The 20,516-nt window shown below is 27.9% G+C and overlaps 1 protein-coding gene across 2 annotated transcripts in view; it reads left to right on the forward strand.

Annotated features, from left to right (window-relative positions):
- The window catches only part of LOC136075286 (solute carrier family 2, facilitated glucose transporter member 8-like), a 48,954-nt gene that overhangs the window by 14,438 nt on the left and 14,000 nt on the right, over positions 1-20,516 (forward strand). For both annotated transcript variants that reach the window (XR_010635805.1, XM_065787910.1), the window contains exon 2: positions 10,041-10,274. Coding sequence is in view for 1 of the 2 variants with exons in the window: in XM_065787910.1 (XP_065643982.1) it covers positions 10,041-10,274 (234 nt within the window). In the remaining variant the exon portion in view is untranslated. The remainder of the gene's footprint in view (positions 1-10,040; positions 10,275-20,516) is intronic.

Below are 20,516 nucleotides of genomic sequence, written 5' to 3' on the forward strand. Positions count from 1 at the left end.
TTTTTTAAGATCTAAGAATTCTTCAGCAATTTTATCTCTTTTTTCAGGACCTTCAATTTTTAGAAATGACATTTTGCTTTTTTTTATAAAAAAGATAAAAAAACACAACATAAATCGTTATGCTGTGTTTTGTGTTTTACGCTATTTTATTATACGTTTTATTTTAATAAATTATTTTGTGTTTTTACATCTACTCTTTTACTGAATCTACTTTGCAATACATTAATTGCCTCATCTATTCCTTATTTAACTAATGCTTCTTTAGTTTGTCCATTAATTAATTCTTTTATTTTTGTTCTAATTTGTTCAAGCATAACTTTAAATTTTTTAAGTTCACCAAGTATTATGTTAAATTCTTTTTCATCGATATGCACATCTACTAAAGCTTTAAAAATATAGTCACTTATTGTATTTAGTTTTGAATCAGCAAGTACCTTAATCTTTTCAAGCTTTTCTGCTTTTAAATTCAATTTTTTATTAACTTGCCCTCCTATTATTGATAAACACCTGCTTCTAATGCTGCACCTTCACATGCAATTACTACTAGTGCTGCAATTATTGTTGCTAAAAAGCCAATTCCAATAGTTCCAAGTGTCATAGTGCTTGCATACATAACGCATTATCAATTGCTGAAATTATTTTTACAGCTCTATAATAGTTTTTACGCTCAATTTCTTTCTGAATCTCATTAATTTTTTTAGATGATATATATGACCATCAATCACCTGATTTTCAGAAGACGCACTTGATACGTTTGGTGTAATATTTGAATATATATTATATGTACTTATTCTAAATCTAAAAATAGTTTTTTTTAAATTATTTTTTTTAAATATTTACAATAAATTAACAAAACATAAAATCTCCTTTTTAAATCAATACATCAGAATTAGAATTATTAATAACATTTACTACAATCATCAGCAGTCTCTGATATTACAGAATTTTGCAAGCTTAACATTTTTAATTTAAGTTCTTCTTTTAATGAAACTAACGAAACACCTTTCTTAAATACTACACCAAACTTTAAAACAATATATTGATGTGAAAGAGATTTTATTGTCGTGTTGTGCAAATATTTTATATTTATTTTCATTTATTAATACTGAAGGGTGCTCTTAATCTTTGCGCACCTTAGAATGAAGAAGTATTTTTATAGGTTCATCTGGAGTATATTTGTTTATAAATTTATGTAATGGCGGATAACTTTTTTGGCATTTTATTATACATATAAAAAAATTTCGAGAAATCACAGAATCATATTCAAAAAAGTAATATTAGCAAATGGTGAATTTGGTCCTAACAATAAACCTGAACCTGTTGATGTATATCCATTTCCATTACGTAAGTACAATCCATCACCTACAGATCCTCCTTTACTCCATGGTCTCAAATATAAACTAATTTCATGCAGCTGTCATTTTAACTCTTCTTCCATTCTTTTTTAAGTACACAATACCCCTTCCAGCAATTTTATCAACCATAGCTGATTCAGCTGCTGAACCTACTCCTGTTAATAAATCTAATCCTGTTGCAAGTGCTGGAGCGACACTTGATAATAAAAATTTTTCAGCTGTACCAAGTAAAGGAAAAAGTGCACCAATAAATCCCCCCTCTATTAGAGAACTATGTGCTAGTTGTGTTTTACTTAGAGTAATTACTAAGCCTTAACCTTTTTTATATGCTATTTTAATTCTATTCAATTAATAATCTGTTACAGATAATGCATGCTCGCCATTTAGATCTGAATGTGATAACTTAATACTAGCTTCATAACAATCTTCCATTGCTTTTTTAAGTTTTTCTAATTGCCCTCACAATACATTTATTTTAATATTAGTATATTTACTCATTTTTATATATAATATAAAAAATAATTTTAAAAAAATTACAAAAAAATTATTTTACTTGTTTTATATGAAATGTAATAGTTGTCCTTGTAAATTCAAAAGATTTCCATTTTGATCAAGCAATTTATTTTCCATTTTTGATATTGTTTTTAGCGCTATTGGCAAATAAATTAAGTTATACAGCTCTAGAGCAGTTTTATAACCAGGACCTACAGTTGGAAAAAATAATTATATAACGTTATCAGTTCCTCCATTTATATACAATGATCCTATTATATCACTTGTTACTTGTATATTATTAACATTTAATATGTTTACTATAGTAGTTGATATATTGTAGCCTGCTGAATATATTCCTCTGTCAAAACCAAAAACAGTTCTAATTGAATTTGAAGTTTTAAAATCAACTTTAAAACTAGTTGCAATAGTTTAAAGCTGATCCTAATGAATTATTATTTCCTTCAATTGTAATATTTGCAACTCCTGAACTTGCATCACCGTTTCCTGTCATATCCTTCCAAGTTGATCAATTATTTGCGCTATATCTAAAATTATTGTTTGGGGAATTAATATTAGGAAAACAGTAATATGTCTCTAAACTAACTAGAGCCATTTCATATTCTCTGTCTTCTAGAAGTCAAATAATAGGAGCAAGCGTAGTTTTTATAATATTACTATTTCAGCTCACTGATAAATAATATGCCATTTTTGTTTTTTTATAATTTATAATATTCACAAGTTGGTATACAAAAACAATTTAATCCACTTCTATATTTTCCATAATCTCTTTTAGAAGATAGATCTATAATAACAAACCCATGATGCTCTGACCAAGCTTTCTTAAATTAATTTTTAAACTCATCTTTTGGCATATCACTTGAAACATGATCATTATAAATGTGATTTAAATTCTTTGAATCTAATAACTATCTAAAGGAAATAAACAAATAAAATTTGTATTTTCTCGTATAGTTTGCCTAAATAATTTTGTACAAGATAGAAACAATCTACATTACTATGTCTTCCTCTTATATAATACTTTTCACACTTATTTCGCTTTGTTAATTGTAAATCATCAAATATTATCAAATTATTGTTATGAATATCAAGATCTTGAGGATTTGGTTTGTCTTCAGCTGTTTCAAAAAAACGTGCACTCTGTATCTGTTTTCTCATTTATATTTTTTGAAATGTTTGCATTTATAAGCTCGGGGTCTGCATTTAATTTTTCTGTTTTGTCTTAAATAGTTTAAGAATAATTTCTTTTGGTAATTTTTTTTCAAAAGATTGTTTTAATATTTTGTATTCTGGTTGAAAAAGAGATTTTCCAAAAATTATTATAGTCTGACCAAGCACGTCTCAAAAGTAAATTCAATAGTAAAGTAGTTTTTCCATAACCCGATTTTACAACAATAATTCCTCGTAAACTCTTAAGAAACAACTTATTATTATTTCTCTTATTGCTATTTGCATTCCATGACAAATCTATAATATCCATTTTTATATATTTAAGATTTTCATTTTTATATATAAAAATGTTATATATTATTTTTCTATATATATAAAAATGTGCGGTGTACAAATAAAAACAGATACACTAAACATACAAAATGTTGTGAGTAAAAACAAAAGAAATATGCAACATGGAACCTGTGTTATTTGTGAAAGAACAAAAACTAAATTCGTTTCAGCAAAAATAGGAGGTGATTTAGTTGGCTCAATTAATTCAGCAAGAAGTAAAATAAAACTACCATCGTCAAAGTTATCACGTGAGATGCATTTATCTGGTATAAACTTTGCAGGTCCTGGTACTAATTTAGATAAGCGATCAACTTCTACTGACGCACATAAAGAATGGAGTACACCTGTAGATAGAGTTGATAATGTAGCTTACCATTACGATCTTGCTTATAAATACTTCGATGAGACAGCAAGAAATTTAGCTAATAAAGTTCTGATCGAAGAAATGGATGCTATAAAAAGTCCGACAATACGTGAAAGAATTGAACGAGGTATTATAAAACCTATTATATCATCTAAAGTAAAGTTTGGATTAGGTTCTTTGAACCCATATGAATTAGGTGTTGAAAAAAACTACCAACGATCAGTAAAAAAGACAAAGATAAAGAAATGAATCGGACTGACAAACTTGCAATCGAACTTCATAGGCCAGTTGTAAATCATTTCAGAAAATGAAAAGTTATTGTAAATGGAATCAATGAAATATGGGCTGCTGATTTAGTTGACATGCAATCTTTTTCGAAATTCAATGACGGTATAAAATACTTATTAATAGTGGTAGATATTTTTTCAAAGTACGGATGGATTGTTCCATTCAAAAGTAAAACTGGAGTTGGTGTTGCTAATGTATTAAGTTCAAAAAATGTGGGTTGATAAAGGCTTAGAATTTTATAATAAGCATGTTAAAGCGTTAGATGTTAAGTTATATTCAACTGAAAATGAAGAAAAGAGTTAGGTAGTTGAACGTTGGAAAAGAACAATGAAAGATAAAAAGGTTTAAGTACTTTTCAGCTAATTCTACTAGAAAATATATTGACGTTTTAGATGAAACAGTAAATAAATACAACAACACAAAGCATTCTTCAATTAAAATGACACCAGTTGCAGCTAGCGATAAAAGAAATGAAAATATTGTTTGGTTAAATCTAAATGGAAATGTGCGATCAGAGTCCGTAAAACCAAAGTTTTCAATTGGTGATAGAGTTAGAATAGTTAAAAATAAGGGAACGTATGAAAAAGGAGAAACACACCGAGACGGAATGAAGAGGTTTTTACAGTGTCCCAGGTTCAGTTCAAGGATCCACCAACATATAAAATAACTGACGATAATGATGGAGAAATACAAGGTACTTTTTATAAAAAAGAACTGCAAAAAACTTACCAAAACATATTTAGAATTGAAAAAGTTATTCGTAAAAAATCATTAGTAAAGTGGTTTGGACATCCTGATTCGTTCAACTCATGGGTTGATAATAAAGTATTTAAAAGGACATGCTTTCTTTTATGCTTAGATTTCACTTGTGAAATCAATTGAGCTAAAATCTAAGCAATGAGACTAGGAGATCACATTATAATTATTATTTCTTTGTTGAAATAATAATTAAATTAACACAATATCATGCTAGTGGAAGAGCCCATAATATACATGTTAAAAAATGGTGGAGATGTATCATACCTTTTAGCTCCCACACTTTTTTTGAAAATGCTCTTTTTTTATGGGCTAGAATCCACATTTACTACTATAACAATTACTACTATAAATCTTATTACAAATTTTGTAAAAGTCACCTTTATAAAATTCAAAATAAAAATTTTTGGGCCCCAAAATTATGAAGATCTGATTTTTTTGGATTTACTTATAAGACCCCTATAGGTAAATCCGGAATTAGGTTTAAATATTTTACGTATAATCTTCTAGAATCAATTATTCTTGAGTTCAAACTAGTCGAAGTTTTATTTACTACTTATTTTATTTAAAATTTCACATATAAAACTGAATACTTTTGCGGTCCAAGTTCAGTTAATTGAGACATAAAATACATGCTCAATACATGATCAATATAAACTTGGTCTTTAATAATGATTTTTACGAGTTAAATGATGCATCCAATTTTATGTTACGAAAACTTTTTATGTGGTCTATTCTAAATGGTTATGTAATAGATGGGTCTCCGCGAGGCTAGATCAGTGACAGACTCAGCATTTTTCATGTTTGAGATCTAACTTCCAGACATGGAGCAAACTCTAAACATTAGTATGCTTATACTATTGTCAAAAAACGATGCTTTGCAAAAAAATGCGATGATTGGAAGCTGGGAACAAAAAAAGCCCTAAAATTTCATCAATTCCATCTTGCCACAAGTGAGGGCAACAAGTTGATAAAATATGTTTTTGTATACACTGAACAAGACTTCGATAAATTTTAAGTTTCATAGTATTATCTCTTAGCGTTAAAAAACTTTGACCAAATAAAGTTTGTAACGCTTCTCAAGTTGAGGGGGGAGGGAGGGGGGGAGATTAATCTTTATATAGCTAAATTAGTGTTAAAAACTTGTTTTAATATTTATACACCTTAAAATACCTACTTATAAGGTTATATAAATGTGTGTATGTAACTTATTTTTTATATAGTGTAATTAAAACATGACGTATATTGAAAATAGTTCAAATATCATTTAAGAAAACTTATAGTTAGCTAAAGCTACCCTTTTGGATGCAGCTGTAAATGGAATGAACTTAACTGCAAGTAATAATTGGTCTACTTGACCTATTTGTAAAAGATTTAAAATTTATTTTAAAGAGAACTAAAAACAATGTCTTCAAATGAAATGATTCTTCTAATTGCTTACATTGATGTGGATAACTCTGCTCTTATCCTAACTGTAGTGTCTGGCAGGTGAACTTTGATATTTCAAATAGTAAAACAAAGAAAAAAGGATTGTCGCAATTAGTTGCATCTTTTTCAACTTCAAATGTTTGCATTAGGTTGCATAAAGCTTCAAGATGGTTAAGAAAAAAAAGATTAAGGTGTTTAACAATTACCAGAATACAATGGGTTTTAGTTAAAAAAATAAATTTAAACCAAAATTTTATACTATCATATACACAAAAATATTTAAGCTTTAGGTTTTTTTATATGAATTATGAAGTACTTTTAAGAAATATAAAATAGAGCCCAGGAACTGCATAAAAATACCTTAAATTTGTAGTTGGCTGTAAGGCCTAACTCACAGTACTATAAAACTTGTTAAACAACAGACTGTTTACACAGGGAATTTGCTTGATTTCAAACATAAAGATCCGGTTTTTAGAAATGTTTTGTGCAAGGTTAACTAAGTTTTATTAACGACCATTTAGCTTGAAAATCAACTATTTAAATCTCTGAAGCAGAGCTGGGATGTCTTTGATGCAATCAAAAAAAACGGTGTAGTTGCGAATCAATCACCAGAATAATAGACACCTGGTTGGAAACATAGGCTCAAGTAGCACTCAAAATCTGCAGGAACTTGAGAGACCACAAAAAGTTAAGAAACACTTTAGATAAAATAAATTACTACAACCCTTTAAGATACCTTTATGCAAAAAAATATATGTTTCTAATAATACTTTAATCTATTTAAGCTTTGACTTTTGAGAAGCGCAGAAATTATTGTGAACTGGTGTTGCTTCCAGTTGAGTTTCTTTTAAAGAAAATCAGACTGTCAGGTAAAAAATCAATAAAAAAGAAGCTACTCTACACGCCACATTTCGACAAAGACGTTTTGACACTTAAAATTCATTTTGTTTTCCCTAAAACCAGACAGGTTCTCCTACCGAGTAATAAAATAGTCAAAGAAATCAATAAAATGGCTGAAACCTTATCTCTTAGATGTAAAAAATTTAGAAATTAAATTAGCCTGATTTATTTTTCCACTAAAACTTTTTCCTTAAAATCAATAGAAACATTTTAAAATGAAATCAAAATAATAACACTTTTTTTTGATTTTGCATAATAATAGAGTTTTATCTTGTCAAAAAATCAAATGTAATAATTTTTTAGCGGTGTCATTTTAAACCTTAATTTATCTTCATCGTTATTTTAAATTTTCAAAATTAAGAGTATTTATTGATATGTCATTATATTGATTCTGAGCCAACTGAAGAGGTGGTATTAGAATCATGTTAACCTATTGCTGACATTAGTCTTTATCACAGAGATCTCTGCAAAAAAATTGTGAAAATTTCTTATTTCACCTAATGGGAGATCTAAAAAGATGTAAGTATTCCTACTTCTTTTATTAACAGAAGAAGGAAAAGCTGAAACCCTTTGATAACAGTTTTTTTTTTGATAAAGACTAAATCCTGGGTAAATTTTGATATTCTAGGCCATAGTTTAAAAAAATGCCTACAAAAAAGACTCCCTCCAACTTTTTGGATACAAAAAGTTTCAAAGCTTATAAAATCTGTCAAAAATGTTAACAACTCATCAGAACTTTATTTTCTTTGTCTTTAATAAACTTTATTTTCTTTGATTTTAAAGCAAAGTTTACTTATATTCTGAGGAAAAAGCTCAAAAAAAAAAGCCCTTGCCTTAGAAACAAAGGATCCGTAGTTCAAACCCCACCTCTGAGCAAGTTTTGCAACATCGGTTAGGAAGGAGGCATGAACTTTTAATAAAATGCTCATTTGATGTGCTCTGTGATAAAACCATAAGGACTTCTTGGGGACACTTAATCAAAATTCAAATAATAATAATAAAAAAAAACAACTCGAATTTGAATAATTTATTTAAAGTTTACTTTTAAATAAAATTTTGTTTTATTTTTAATAAAAAACTTTTTCCTCAACTTTATGCAATGATTTTTATATATGATCAATATATACTTTATCGAAACTTTTTAAATATGACAAAACTGTTACTTTCAGTGTAATTTTCATAAGTATATATATATATATATATATATATATATATATATATATATATATATATATATATATATATATATATATATATATATATATATATATATATATATATATATATCTATATATATATATATATATATATATATATATATATATATATATATATATATATATATATATTCATTAGTTTGACATCTAAATTTACTTTTTGTTAATTTACTGTTTACTTATATACACTGACAAATTAGTAGAACATGCGGGTAGTGCTGCTGCATCGACTTACAAATAGAAAAAACATGCAAGTTGTGCTACTATATCGATGGAAGGTATCTGTTTAAGCAAGCTATCTATCAATTTTAAAAAAAAATTTAAAAAGTATTTCTTGCAAGAATAAATAAAAAAATAAAAAAATTTATCCTCAAAGCATGACCTCTGCGCCACTCAACAGCCACTCCGTATAAAAGTTAGTTTTTAAAAAACATAATGGAATTAGCTAACACAAACACATATAATCTAAAAATATTACTGACATTTAATTTTTTATGTAAACCAGTAAAATCTAATATATATTATTTTCAGTAATTGAATTCACTAATTAATGTATTTTATAAAGTAATAAAACTTTATAACGTATTTTAACAACTGAAAAATGACGAATTGATTCTTGAATGCTAACTTAATATAGACCCTACCATTTTAAATTTCTCTTTCGTTTAAAAAAAAAGGGGATTTTTCTGTTTTTAAAAACAGAAGATGTCATCATATGCAAGGAGAATTTAAAATGATAGGGTGTGTATTATGTAAGCATTTGAGAATGGGAATTAAAGCACCCTATAAGATATGCATTTCTTATAAATTTTTGTATTGTTTTTTAGGATACAGTTTTTAAATAAAAATGACTTAGCAAAGTTAAATTACAGCGTTAGTGTTTTACAAGTTTTATGTTTTAATATTTAATTTTCATTTGTAAATTCACAATTGCTTTGAAAAATATTAATGAAAGTCTAATTTGGTATTGCTATCCTTTTTTAAAAATTAAATTCAAAAATAAACTAAAAGATTTAAAATGAACAAAGGATGAATGGATCTTAATAGTTAAATAGAAGAACTAATGGGAGCTTGTGATTAGGTCTTAGAGTGGTTCTTTTAACATTAAATTACTTTGTTTTAATTCAAAGATAGAGTGGGAATTAAAGACACCAGTTATACAAAATTGATCATATTCATTGCTTATCAGTTAACTTAATTTTTCAGTCACAAACCCTTGAAAGCAATTTTTATAAATCTTATTATAAAATTAAAATTTATGGCAAAAATAACCATTGGTGTTTGTAATTACCCTATGTAAATGGGGTAACACATCAGGGGGCAATAACAAACACTGTTGGGTAATAACAAATAAGATGCTAATTGTAATAACTAAGTGTAAAAATTTTATTATGCAACAACAACAAAAAAAAGGAGTGGCTTTATTTCCGTAGAAGTTACAACAGAATGTTTCTCAAGAAAAAAGTTGCATAAATTTATCAGAAAAAATTAAAATCAAGTTATACTAAACAACATCCCCAGCTTCATTACACTGCAGCAGGTCTGGAACTGAGCATGGGATCCCTTCTCAGAAGGTAAAAAGAAATTTTCAAATTTATTTTTCTACAATGCTGTTTTGACCATGTTCGGAGTTACCCCACGTTCGCCATTTTAAATAAAATGTACTTAAATTATAATTTTATTTTGTTATAGTAAATATTACATTTAATAGTTTAGATTTCGTTTGTGATTGCCGCATCAATCGGCAGTGTTTTTGCTCGGATTTTTATTGACAAGCTTGGTCGAAGATCAACTATTCTTATGACCTCAATTATATCTTTATTGGGTTATGTGTTGCTAATAATTGGTTGTCCACAAATACAAAGCATTGAAGGTTTTTCAAATTTTATTACTGGATTTGGTTGCATCTATTGTGGTATTGGAGTTGGTATGACCTCTCTTGTAGTACCGGTAAGTTTTACCAGTATATTTTGTATTAAAACTTATTTAAGACTTTTAAAAATTAATGAATTTAAGTTTTTTGTATATACTATATATTTATATATATATATATGTATATATATATATATAAATATATAGTATAATAATATATTTTATATGTTTGATAGTACATATTTTGCAATCAAGCAATGTTTTGAGTTTTTATTTTTAATAAAACTCAGAAATAGAGAACTTTAAAAGGAAAACATTGCAAAGAGAAAAACAGTTACACAACCAAACAGCAACTTTACCGAACACGATTTACAAATTTCTTAACTACAACTATAAGCTTAAACTTTAATAACTTTTACTTTTTTTTGACTATCCCAAAATCCCTGGAAATTTCGGGGACTTATCCCAAGATTTCAGGGTGGTCAATTTATACAAAGTTGCGGGATCCCAGGATTGTTATCCCTAGGTACTAGTTGCTAAGTTGTTGTACTTTAAGTTGTTTTACAGAAGTTTATAAAATTTTTTACATTAAATGGAAAGGAAGTTTTGTTTTAAAATCTTTAAAAAAATCCGGATATCTTTTGGCTAGTTTCTAATTTTTAAGGCTTTATTTTTATCCAATAACAAATACATGTTTTACTTAAATTAATTAAATTAGATTTCACGAACCTCAAGGATCGCAATATTAAAATTAATTTTTTTATTAAAAAGCGAAAAAACCTTTGTATTGTTAAGTACTTAATTAAACAATGGAATTTTTTTTAGGTGTATGTTAATAGTTATTTAAGGTGTTTGTTGCACTTTGTGTTTAATAGTTGTTAAATATGTCATTTTAAGTCTTGCTCTGCACATTGCAAATACGCCATATTAATTAGGTATTTTAAAAGTGTTTACAGCTTTACATGAGTGAATAAAAAATCTTCCTCTCACTCATGCTTATTACAACCTCGTTTATTTAAAACATAAATTTTACTTTAACACTGATTGCAATCACAAATATGTTTATACCAAAAAATTGCGAAAGACTTATTACAGCATTTGCTTTAATTATATAACAGATTTTGACAAAAAGTTTGTTTTGATGATAAATAATAATAATATTAAAAAATTAATAAGTTAACATAATTAATAGCATAAATTTATGCAATTGATTTTATAAATGATCAATATATACTTTATCGAAACTTTTTAAATATGACAAAGCGGTTGCTACCGGTGTAATTTTCATAAATAGTTATATATATATATATATATATATATATATATATATATATATATATATATATATATATATATATATATATATATATATATATATATATATATATATATATATATATATATATATATATGTTAGTTTGACATCATAATTTACTGTTTACTTATATATATGCTGCATTGAATTACAAGTAGATAAAACATGCAAGTTGTGCTGCTATATTGATTGAAGGTATCTGTTTAAGCAGGCTATCTATCAATTTAAAAAAAAAAAAATTTCAAAAGTCCTTCTGACAAAAATAAATAAAAAATAAAAAATTTTTACCAAAAAGTATGACCTCTGCACTACTCAACAGCCACTCTGTATAAAAATTAGTTTTTAAAAAATATTGTGAAATTAGCTAACACAAACACATATAATCTAAAAATATTACTGACATTCTAACTAGTGCAATATCATTCTGCCTTCTCTACGCTATCTTTCTAACTCGACTTCTTCTGACTTTCAATCTACTTTTCACTTACAGAGGCCATATTACCAAGGCCCGCAATGACGAGTTCAGCTCACTAAAGAGCATTATAACCTGCTTCACAGACCAAAATCACATGCTTTTGGTCTAGGAAGCAGGTTATGATGCTCTTTAGTGAGCTGAACTCGTCTTTGCGAGCCTTGGTAATGTGGCCTCTGTATGGCATCTGGCTGGAAGAGGACAAATCACAATACCAGTTTAATCAACTTCTGATTTTTACATACATTATAATACATCGTAAAATATGTTTAATGCTAACTTAAAAAAAGCCAAATGATAACTTTTAATTTCAAAATATAATAAAGCCCCATTATAAAACTTATTAAACCCTACATAAAAGCGTACGTACTTTACGGACGACCCCTAAAAAACAAATCAACACTAGAAGTCAACGATACTTTTTGGTCTAAAAAATGATAATAAATTACCAGCAAGTTGAACAGGATAGGTAGCATTTCAAGGATAACCTAAAAATAGCTATAAAAACTGAATACATCACATAGGTAGACAAATTTTTCTTAAGATATTAACTCTCAAACTAAATAAGCGTTTTTAATCTTGTTCTGTAGATATTTTTTTTGTTTTTGCTTTATTTGAGTATATTAGATTTTTTATTTTTTGTCAACTATAAGCTTGATTGACTAATATTTATTATTAAATACTCTTTTTTAATTAATAATTTTCCAATATTAATTTAAGATTTATAAAATCCTTTAATGTAATAAACCCATTAATATAATTCTTTAATCATTTAAGAGTATAAATAATAATTAGACCTAATAATTGATACCATGAACTCCGAACCAACGGCCAGGTCACAGGGATGGACGTAGGTGTTTAGTTTACCCCTCCAAAAATAGCTCTCTACGCCATGTTGTAAGTGACATAACTACGCCTGCTGTGCAAACAAACAAAAAAATTAAAAGGGAGGGGGTACCAGGTAGGGGTAAAATAGGTTTTCTGCGATTGCAGAGAGAAACCCATATCTTAGTTTTATTTGAGTACACGATTCAAAACTAAGTTAGCTAGTCATAAGGTTGTTTTTAGTATTTTAACTACTACAATCTCTTAATATGTTTAAAATTAGGAAACATTTAAGAACATAGCTTGACTCGAATAATTTTTGCCAGTTTCCAATAAACACAGAAAAAATAATGATGCTAACATTCAAAAAGCGCTTTATTTTGCACTCTTCTTATCATGATTTAACAATTGTATAATTTTTTGAGAATACTTTAGTAAATCCTGATACAACGGCGTACATTTGCAACAAATCAAATAACTGCAGCAGATGCTGCAAAGTCAACAGTGTTTAATGTTAACAAATCAGATTGCTACTTTTCTATTTTCTCACGACTTTCTATGATTTACATTATAAGTTTTGTAAAATAACTTTTCATCTCAATAACTCATCCTCTGCAAAGCATAGTTTTTACAGTAAACCTCTTTCAAAAAACATTCTCTAACAAAAAAAAAAAAAAGATCAGCATTATATTTGTGCTGATGGTAAAAGTCATTATATCAGTATTTATATTTATTTTTTTATTGATAAATATTAAAAATATAACAATTATAATCTCTAATTTTAACAATAATATACGTAACTTGATTGACAATATGTAACCTGATTCATAAATTCTGACAATTTTAATAATAAAAACTTAAAAAAGTAATTGTTTGTAAAATATTTGCTCTTACAGTTAAGGTTGCATCATGCTACAAAACAATTAACAGGAGCATAAGTTTATTAGCATTGCTTGAGTAGTATGTGTTATGTTTTAATTAGATTTAAAAAGCTATTTGCACTCATACAATTACTAATTTTATCCATGAAAAAGGTCATATGGAGTTCAAATGTATTCAAGAAAAGTTAACTGATATTGTTTCAAGAAAACCAAAGTGTTGTATTTTTATATTCTTTTTAATCCCTTTTTTTACTATTATATGATCATAACACATAAGTCTATGGAGTCCAACATTCGTACTTTATATTAGAAAATATTTGCCGGATTTTCCTATAAGATTTTAGTGTGAATTGATGCTTAACACCTGAGTTATTACACATTTCAGATGATAACATTTTTTTTTTAATCTAAAACGTTATTATTAGCTTTTAGTAAACTTTGATGACAATCGAATCTACTCTTTTCATTGCATTTTGTTTACAATAAATATTGATGTCTTGACATATATAAAGACTATAATTCATTGTAATATTCATTCAAAATATGTCTAATGAACTTTTTTATTTTGCATTGAAATTAACAATTTTGTGCAAAAATTTATTTAATTAAAAATGCCTGGCAATACAACTTTTTTTAGATACCTTTGCAAACATAATTTTCTGTTTTTGTTTTTAGAGAGTTCTAATTCATTCAATGGCATAATGATAGTTAGGAATGAGATCAGATTTCTCTTTAATATGATTTCAATTACTCTAACTACAACAGAAAGTAAATATGCTCTTCTCGCTCAGTATTCTTCTTCTAATAGTTAACCTAAACTACTTGCCTTCTACTATCTTTTCAGTTAGCGTATTTCTGACTTTTTTGCTACAAAAAATACATTGCAAATAAGAAAAAAACAGGACTTGAGACAAATTGGCCAACAAATTAAAAAAAAAGTAAAAAAAGATTTTTTTACTAATAAAATACCAACCTTTTTTATTGATTAAAGAAACAAAAGTAGAAACTAATTATGTCATGAGTTTAAATAGCACGAGTTTTTATTAGTAAGGTTCGTCCTTATATATTTACTTGAAATTGATTTTAATCTTATTTAGGTAGGATTTGTTTAATACATATCATATATATACTTATAAAACCACGGCTTACTACAAAAAGGTGAAACAAAAATAACTTAATTTAATAAAGTATCATCTTAAAAAATATTTTCCCTAATCAAGAACACTTCATAAAATCTTCTCAAAAAACGCAACTTAAAAGTTAGCTAAAACTGATTTCATAACATAAAATTTTTTTTTACCAATTGAAACCTCTATAAACCTCACTACAGGTAAGCGTATTTGATTATATAAAAATAGCAAAGAAAACTTTCAATGAACATTGGTACAAGTACAGAAAGTCATTTTTATCCGAGTTATCAAAAAACTCAACAAAACTGTTTTTATGTGGAAAATTAAAAAAAGGAAATATACAAATCTTATTTATATTTATTAATTAGATGGTTCTAGGGTGAAAATATAGCGATTATCGTAAATATTAATTTATAGTTTTTAAGTCAGTTTTGTAAAAAATTTATTGGCTTTTCAACCATATTTAACATAATAAGGGTTTAATTACAAAAAAAGTAAAGAGTTAGTTTTTGTTGATAAGAGTAAAATAACACTACTTAGTGATGAGCACAGCTTCCAGTTTTTTAGTATAAATATTAACTTAAGAACTAGATTTTGAATCTGGTCAACAGTGAAGTTGTAGCGTTAGCAGAAATAGCAGAAATATACTATATCAAGAATGCTATATACTATATCAAAAATATTTTCTAATATAACACAAATTGGAAATTTAAAAGTTTTGATTAGCTCTAGTAAAGTTATCGCTAGAGGTGTTGTCGATTGATTTCATGGTTTACCATTGAATGTGTTGACTTTTTCTTTAATTGTGTTTTTTGTTTCATAAGTTTTCATGAAATTTAACTGTTTTATCTGTTTCTCTCAGAATTTATAAGAAAATATTATGAAATTATTTCATTTATTATAATCAACCATGACAAGAAAGTGTGTCAATAACCCGGATTCGTTTTGTTATATCTGCGGCAAAGTGCCATTGGTTTCACAGAAATGTATTATCACACCAGTGATCAATTAAGCTTACGATTTGTACTTTGATTGTAAGTAGGGAAATCAAGAATAATACTGGGCTCCTCAAATTTTTTGTAGCACAGGGATTTCTAACCGGTTACATGGCAAAAGCAATGCTACTCGTGTTACCCATGATTTGGAGGGAGCTAACTTATCATATTTATCATATTTCTCAAAATGAACTTAATAATCTGGTTTAAAATATAGGACTATTTAAGTCAAGACTGAGCTATTAGGATCGAGGTTGCAATGGTGGAGTCTACTTCAAGCTGATGTTAGAATAAGTGTAATCACAGCAGACACAGTCCGTTTGAACTGTACTTTTCAATGGAAAAGACAAGTTGGCTGTTGTTGTAATGTGACTGGTTTAATGGATGAACTAAAGACTCAGTTAGCTTACAAAGAATAGAGACTGTTTATAGACTCATCAAAGACAAGTCTCAAGGCTGTACTCCTTCCTACACAACGGAAGCACTCTACCATCAGATCCCATTGCTAATACAGCCGGATTGATCGAAACACATAACAATATGAAGCTACTTCTAGCCAAAATTAACTAAGAAGAACACAGAATGAAGTAAAAAAAATAAACTATGAAGAACATCAGTGGCAGATTTAGAATGAATAATGAAGTAAACTATAAATTTTAATTTTATGAAGCTGCTTCTTGTAATACCATAAAATTTGCTGTCACAGATGCTGGAAAAAAAACAGTTTTAATCTGCTTTAAAAATAATATTGTTGAGATACAAAAAGTTGGGAACTAATGAGCTACAGCCCCAAGCCCTTTGAAAAAGTCCCTCCAACCTGTGACCTTATTTTTATAAAAGGTACTTTTTTTTTTGTATTCTTCTCAGTTTTTTTTATAACCAATTTCGTTGAAGCTTGAGAGGCGTTTAAAATAAAATAATAAAACTAGAGTTTTCTATTTAAGTTTCATATTTAATTTATATTCGGTTCCATTAAATCAAAAAATTTGATCTTTAACCATTGGTCTATTTTGCGTTGTATAAGATTTTGAGTTGTATTTAGTTACAACAGAAGCAACACAATATGAGCAATATAGACATTGTTATTGCATTTAAGCATGGAAAAATATAAAAAAAACAAACACAAAACTCATGAAGGAAACATTAACAATCAATATAACACGGTATGTTAAAGACCTTTTTAATTTTACAAACCAAGAAATAATATCACGTAATTTATGAGCACAATATAAAGTAAATAGAAAAAAACTTCAAGTATTGTCACTCAATTACAAAAACATTCAAAACGAGATGAATTTGGTTGCATTGTGGAAATATCAAAACAACAAGCAAAAAAAAAAAGTTCGAACAGTAAATAGAAGAATGGTAAGAGCAAGTAAATATGAAAGTTGTTACAAAGCCTAGTTTTTTATTTTTGTATGTTTATATATTTAAGTTACCTGGTTAATATTTAACTTCTTAATATTGGTTATATATTTAAGTTAACAAGTTAAGTTCTGTATTGCAAAATTTAAATCGGACTGTTGGGATACTTATATATGGCAATTAATAATTAATAAAGCAACTAATAAAGGCAATCGTTTAATTAAAGTTAAACCACGCTTTAAGTTCAGGTTGTCGTGAAAATAACTTTTGTAAATAAGTTTAGAGTTTTCTATACTAATTCAATCTATAGCATTTTCTGAAATTACCTCAGAAGTGCAAGACATACCTGAGCTGGTTATTTTTGAACTTTTCTGAATGGTTTGAAGAGTATGAAACTTTTAGGCATAACTATAGTTAAAATATTTAGTGTATCAGTCAACAAATAGTGTATGCTGTGACACAAACTATTTATAAATGCCCATCGAGTAGTTGACTTATGCACTACAACAAAGCAGGTCGGAACCCTCAATATAATTAACTGTTGCCGAATATTCGGCCAAATATTTGTGACATCTCTAGTTTGAATAGTACGCCGTTCAACTACAATATGCGCTACGTTATGAGATTTTTCATCGATGCAACTTCAAATTGCTTTCAACTTGTGAAAATATGCGTTGAACATTAAACTATCGTTAAAGTAGCAAGTGTTTGGCGCACATTTGTAATTAGTAAGAACAACCCAATAGTTCTGAACATGCAAATTGAAACTTGTATTATCTGGAATTTGTCATTTTTTCTGCAACGAGCTGCTGGAGTTATATTGTGATAGTGAATACATGAAACTAGGGAGAGCATGTTAAAATTCCGAAAATGTTGTTAAATAAGATGGATACCATATTAAAAATGTTGTGAGCCGAGCCAAGTGTGAAAAGATGGATCAAGTATTTTTAACGTTTTTATCAAGTTTTGTTGGTTTATCAATATGAACTGTGTACAAATATTCAATTGACAAACTCTCACTCTCCAAATTAATTTTTTCTTGTTTTAATTGTATTCAGTATTCATTGGAATTGAGTTTCTTGTTGGGAGCAGGTTGGAATTTTGCATTAGATTATAGTGGTTTAAAATCGGCGTCTCCAGTTTTAATGTCTACCCAAAGCTCTTTTAGGTTTGCCACATAGAATTTAAAACATGGTCAGACATTGCATTAGTTCTGTCTCTACATTATCAAATACAGGTTTATAACTTTTGAATCTTTTTTCATGGTAAAACGGAAACATAAAGTTGACACTGGGTTACTTCGACAATACAGACTTTTTAATGTTTTGATGTCTATACTTTTTGAACTTTTGTCTGCGGACAATTTTTTAACGAGAGTCAATTCGTATATTAAATTCAGCGAGGCGTTTTTCGTAACTGTCATTATTAGCATCAAACACGGCCAAAATGTGAAAACGGAACAATTTAAAGCACTTGAACTTGTTGAAAATATATGTTGTTACTTAACTTAATATTTTTAATGTGTATTCCGTTTCACGATACAAATAATCTTTTACCAAATTTAAGAAAACCTCAATCATTTTATAGAGTTTCATTTAATGCTTTTTTAGAGTTTTTTTTTTATGCTGAAATGCTTCAATGTCATTTTTTGTTTTAGTTCCGAAGATCCATCGACCCTAATATTTATTCGTTATCTTTATTTAAACGTCTATTAAAAGCAAATTACTAATAATTATAAAAAGTTCATACTTTGCAATAGAATTGAATCCAATCATTTCTTGCAACTATTTCATAATTGTCGAGAAAATATTTTTGAAAGGATTTTGATGCGCTTAAAAGCAACTGTTGTGATACTTGCGCATACACGGACTCATTTTAAGTTAAAGTAGATTGCTGCATATTGAAAAAAGCTCTCAAATTTTTTCTAAATCTCTTGATTACACGAAATGCGCAAATATAAAATTTGATTCCTTTGAAGTGAAAGACTATCAACTCGATGTTTTGTAAATTTTTGATTACAAAATTACTACTAATTAAACTTTATATTGACTGCTGATTTAAATAGATTGGTAAACAAACTCAACATTTTTGTTTGATTTTCCAGCCTGCACATTAAGTTATAAATTGCATTTAAAACTTGTTTGAAAACGCATTATTCTGATATGTAATTATGATATGATGCATAACTAGTTTGATTCATATCTAATTCATTTTATGATTGTGATATGAAATACTATGTGAACCCTTTGTTTTTTTTCTTCATTTTTTTTTGAAATGAAATATAAAATATAAGTCTTTTATTATTTAATAAAAATAGTTTAATTAAAACTATTTCTTTTAATTTTTTTAATATTTAACTATAATTTTACGATAAAATATCACGGTTTATAATACCAACTTATGATAAAAGTCAAATATTGCTAATAATAATGCCGACCACGTTTCTGTAGCGTCTTTAAGTGGAGCCAAAATTTCTACTGCTCCCTCGATTAATTTCCACTGTGATGCACTGATGGTCTTTGAAGAAAAAATATCTTCATTTGCACATAAGCTGATAATTGCACTCTTTAGATGTAGGACAGAAGCCATGCAATCCAGTTCACTATTCCATCTTGTGTCAACAGACTGGCGTAACTGTCTAAAATTGATTCCTTGAGAGTCTGATTCTGATTCAAGCAAACTCAGCTGCAACTGTTGACTGGTGAGTTAAAGAAGCCAAATCTTTGCATGTTTGCAACGCATCATCCATTCCAGCAGTCAGTCCAAATGAGTCTCGAACTGCACATTGCAAAATATGATTGTTGCACAAGTATTGGTCAAGGCGCTTTGACAATCTAACTGCAAGTTTCATGTTTCTTGCCTGGTCGTTCACGCAGTACATTGGCAAATCAGCAGGCAAATTTAGTTCTTCTTAGAAAGAATCCAGCTTTCCTTCAATTAAAATATCTGTGTGTCTGCCTGGGAACTGTTGGACATGGGGTGTCCAGTGATGTATTTTCCAATTTTCGTCAATAGCATGAAAAGTCCAAGAGATGTAGCTGTCCTGAGCTCTGGAAGTTCAAAGGTCGTAAGTAAATGTAGCACTTTTTAGATTTGGCGTAATCTCCGTTATTATGCTCTTCATTCCAGCTTGAACTTTCTCTTGACCGAATTGAAAGCTTTCTTGAATATGTTGTTCTGTGATGAAGGCTCAGTTTAGGGTTTGCAATGTCAAACAATTTCTTGAAACCTCTTCCTTCGACTGCTGAAAAGGATGCCAGATCAGTGCAAAAGTAATCCAGCATTGCAGAGTCAAACTGTTTTTGAATGGAATTGTCATTGTCATATTTGGACTTTG

The sequence above is a fragment of the Hydra vulgaris genome, chromosome 01 (assembly GCF_038396675.1).
Source record: "Hydra vulgaris chromosome 01, alternate assembly HydraT2T_AEP".
Classification (NCBI taxonomy): Eukaryota; Metazoa; Cnidaria; class Hydrozoa; order Anthoathecata; family Hydridae; genus Hydra; species Hydra vulgaris.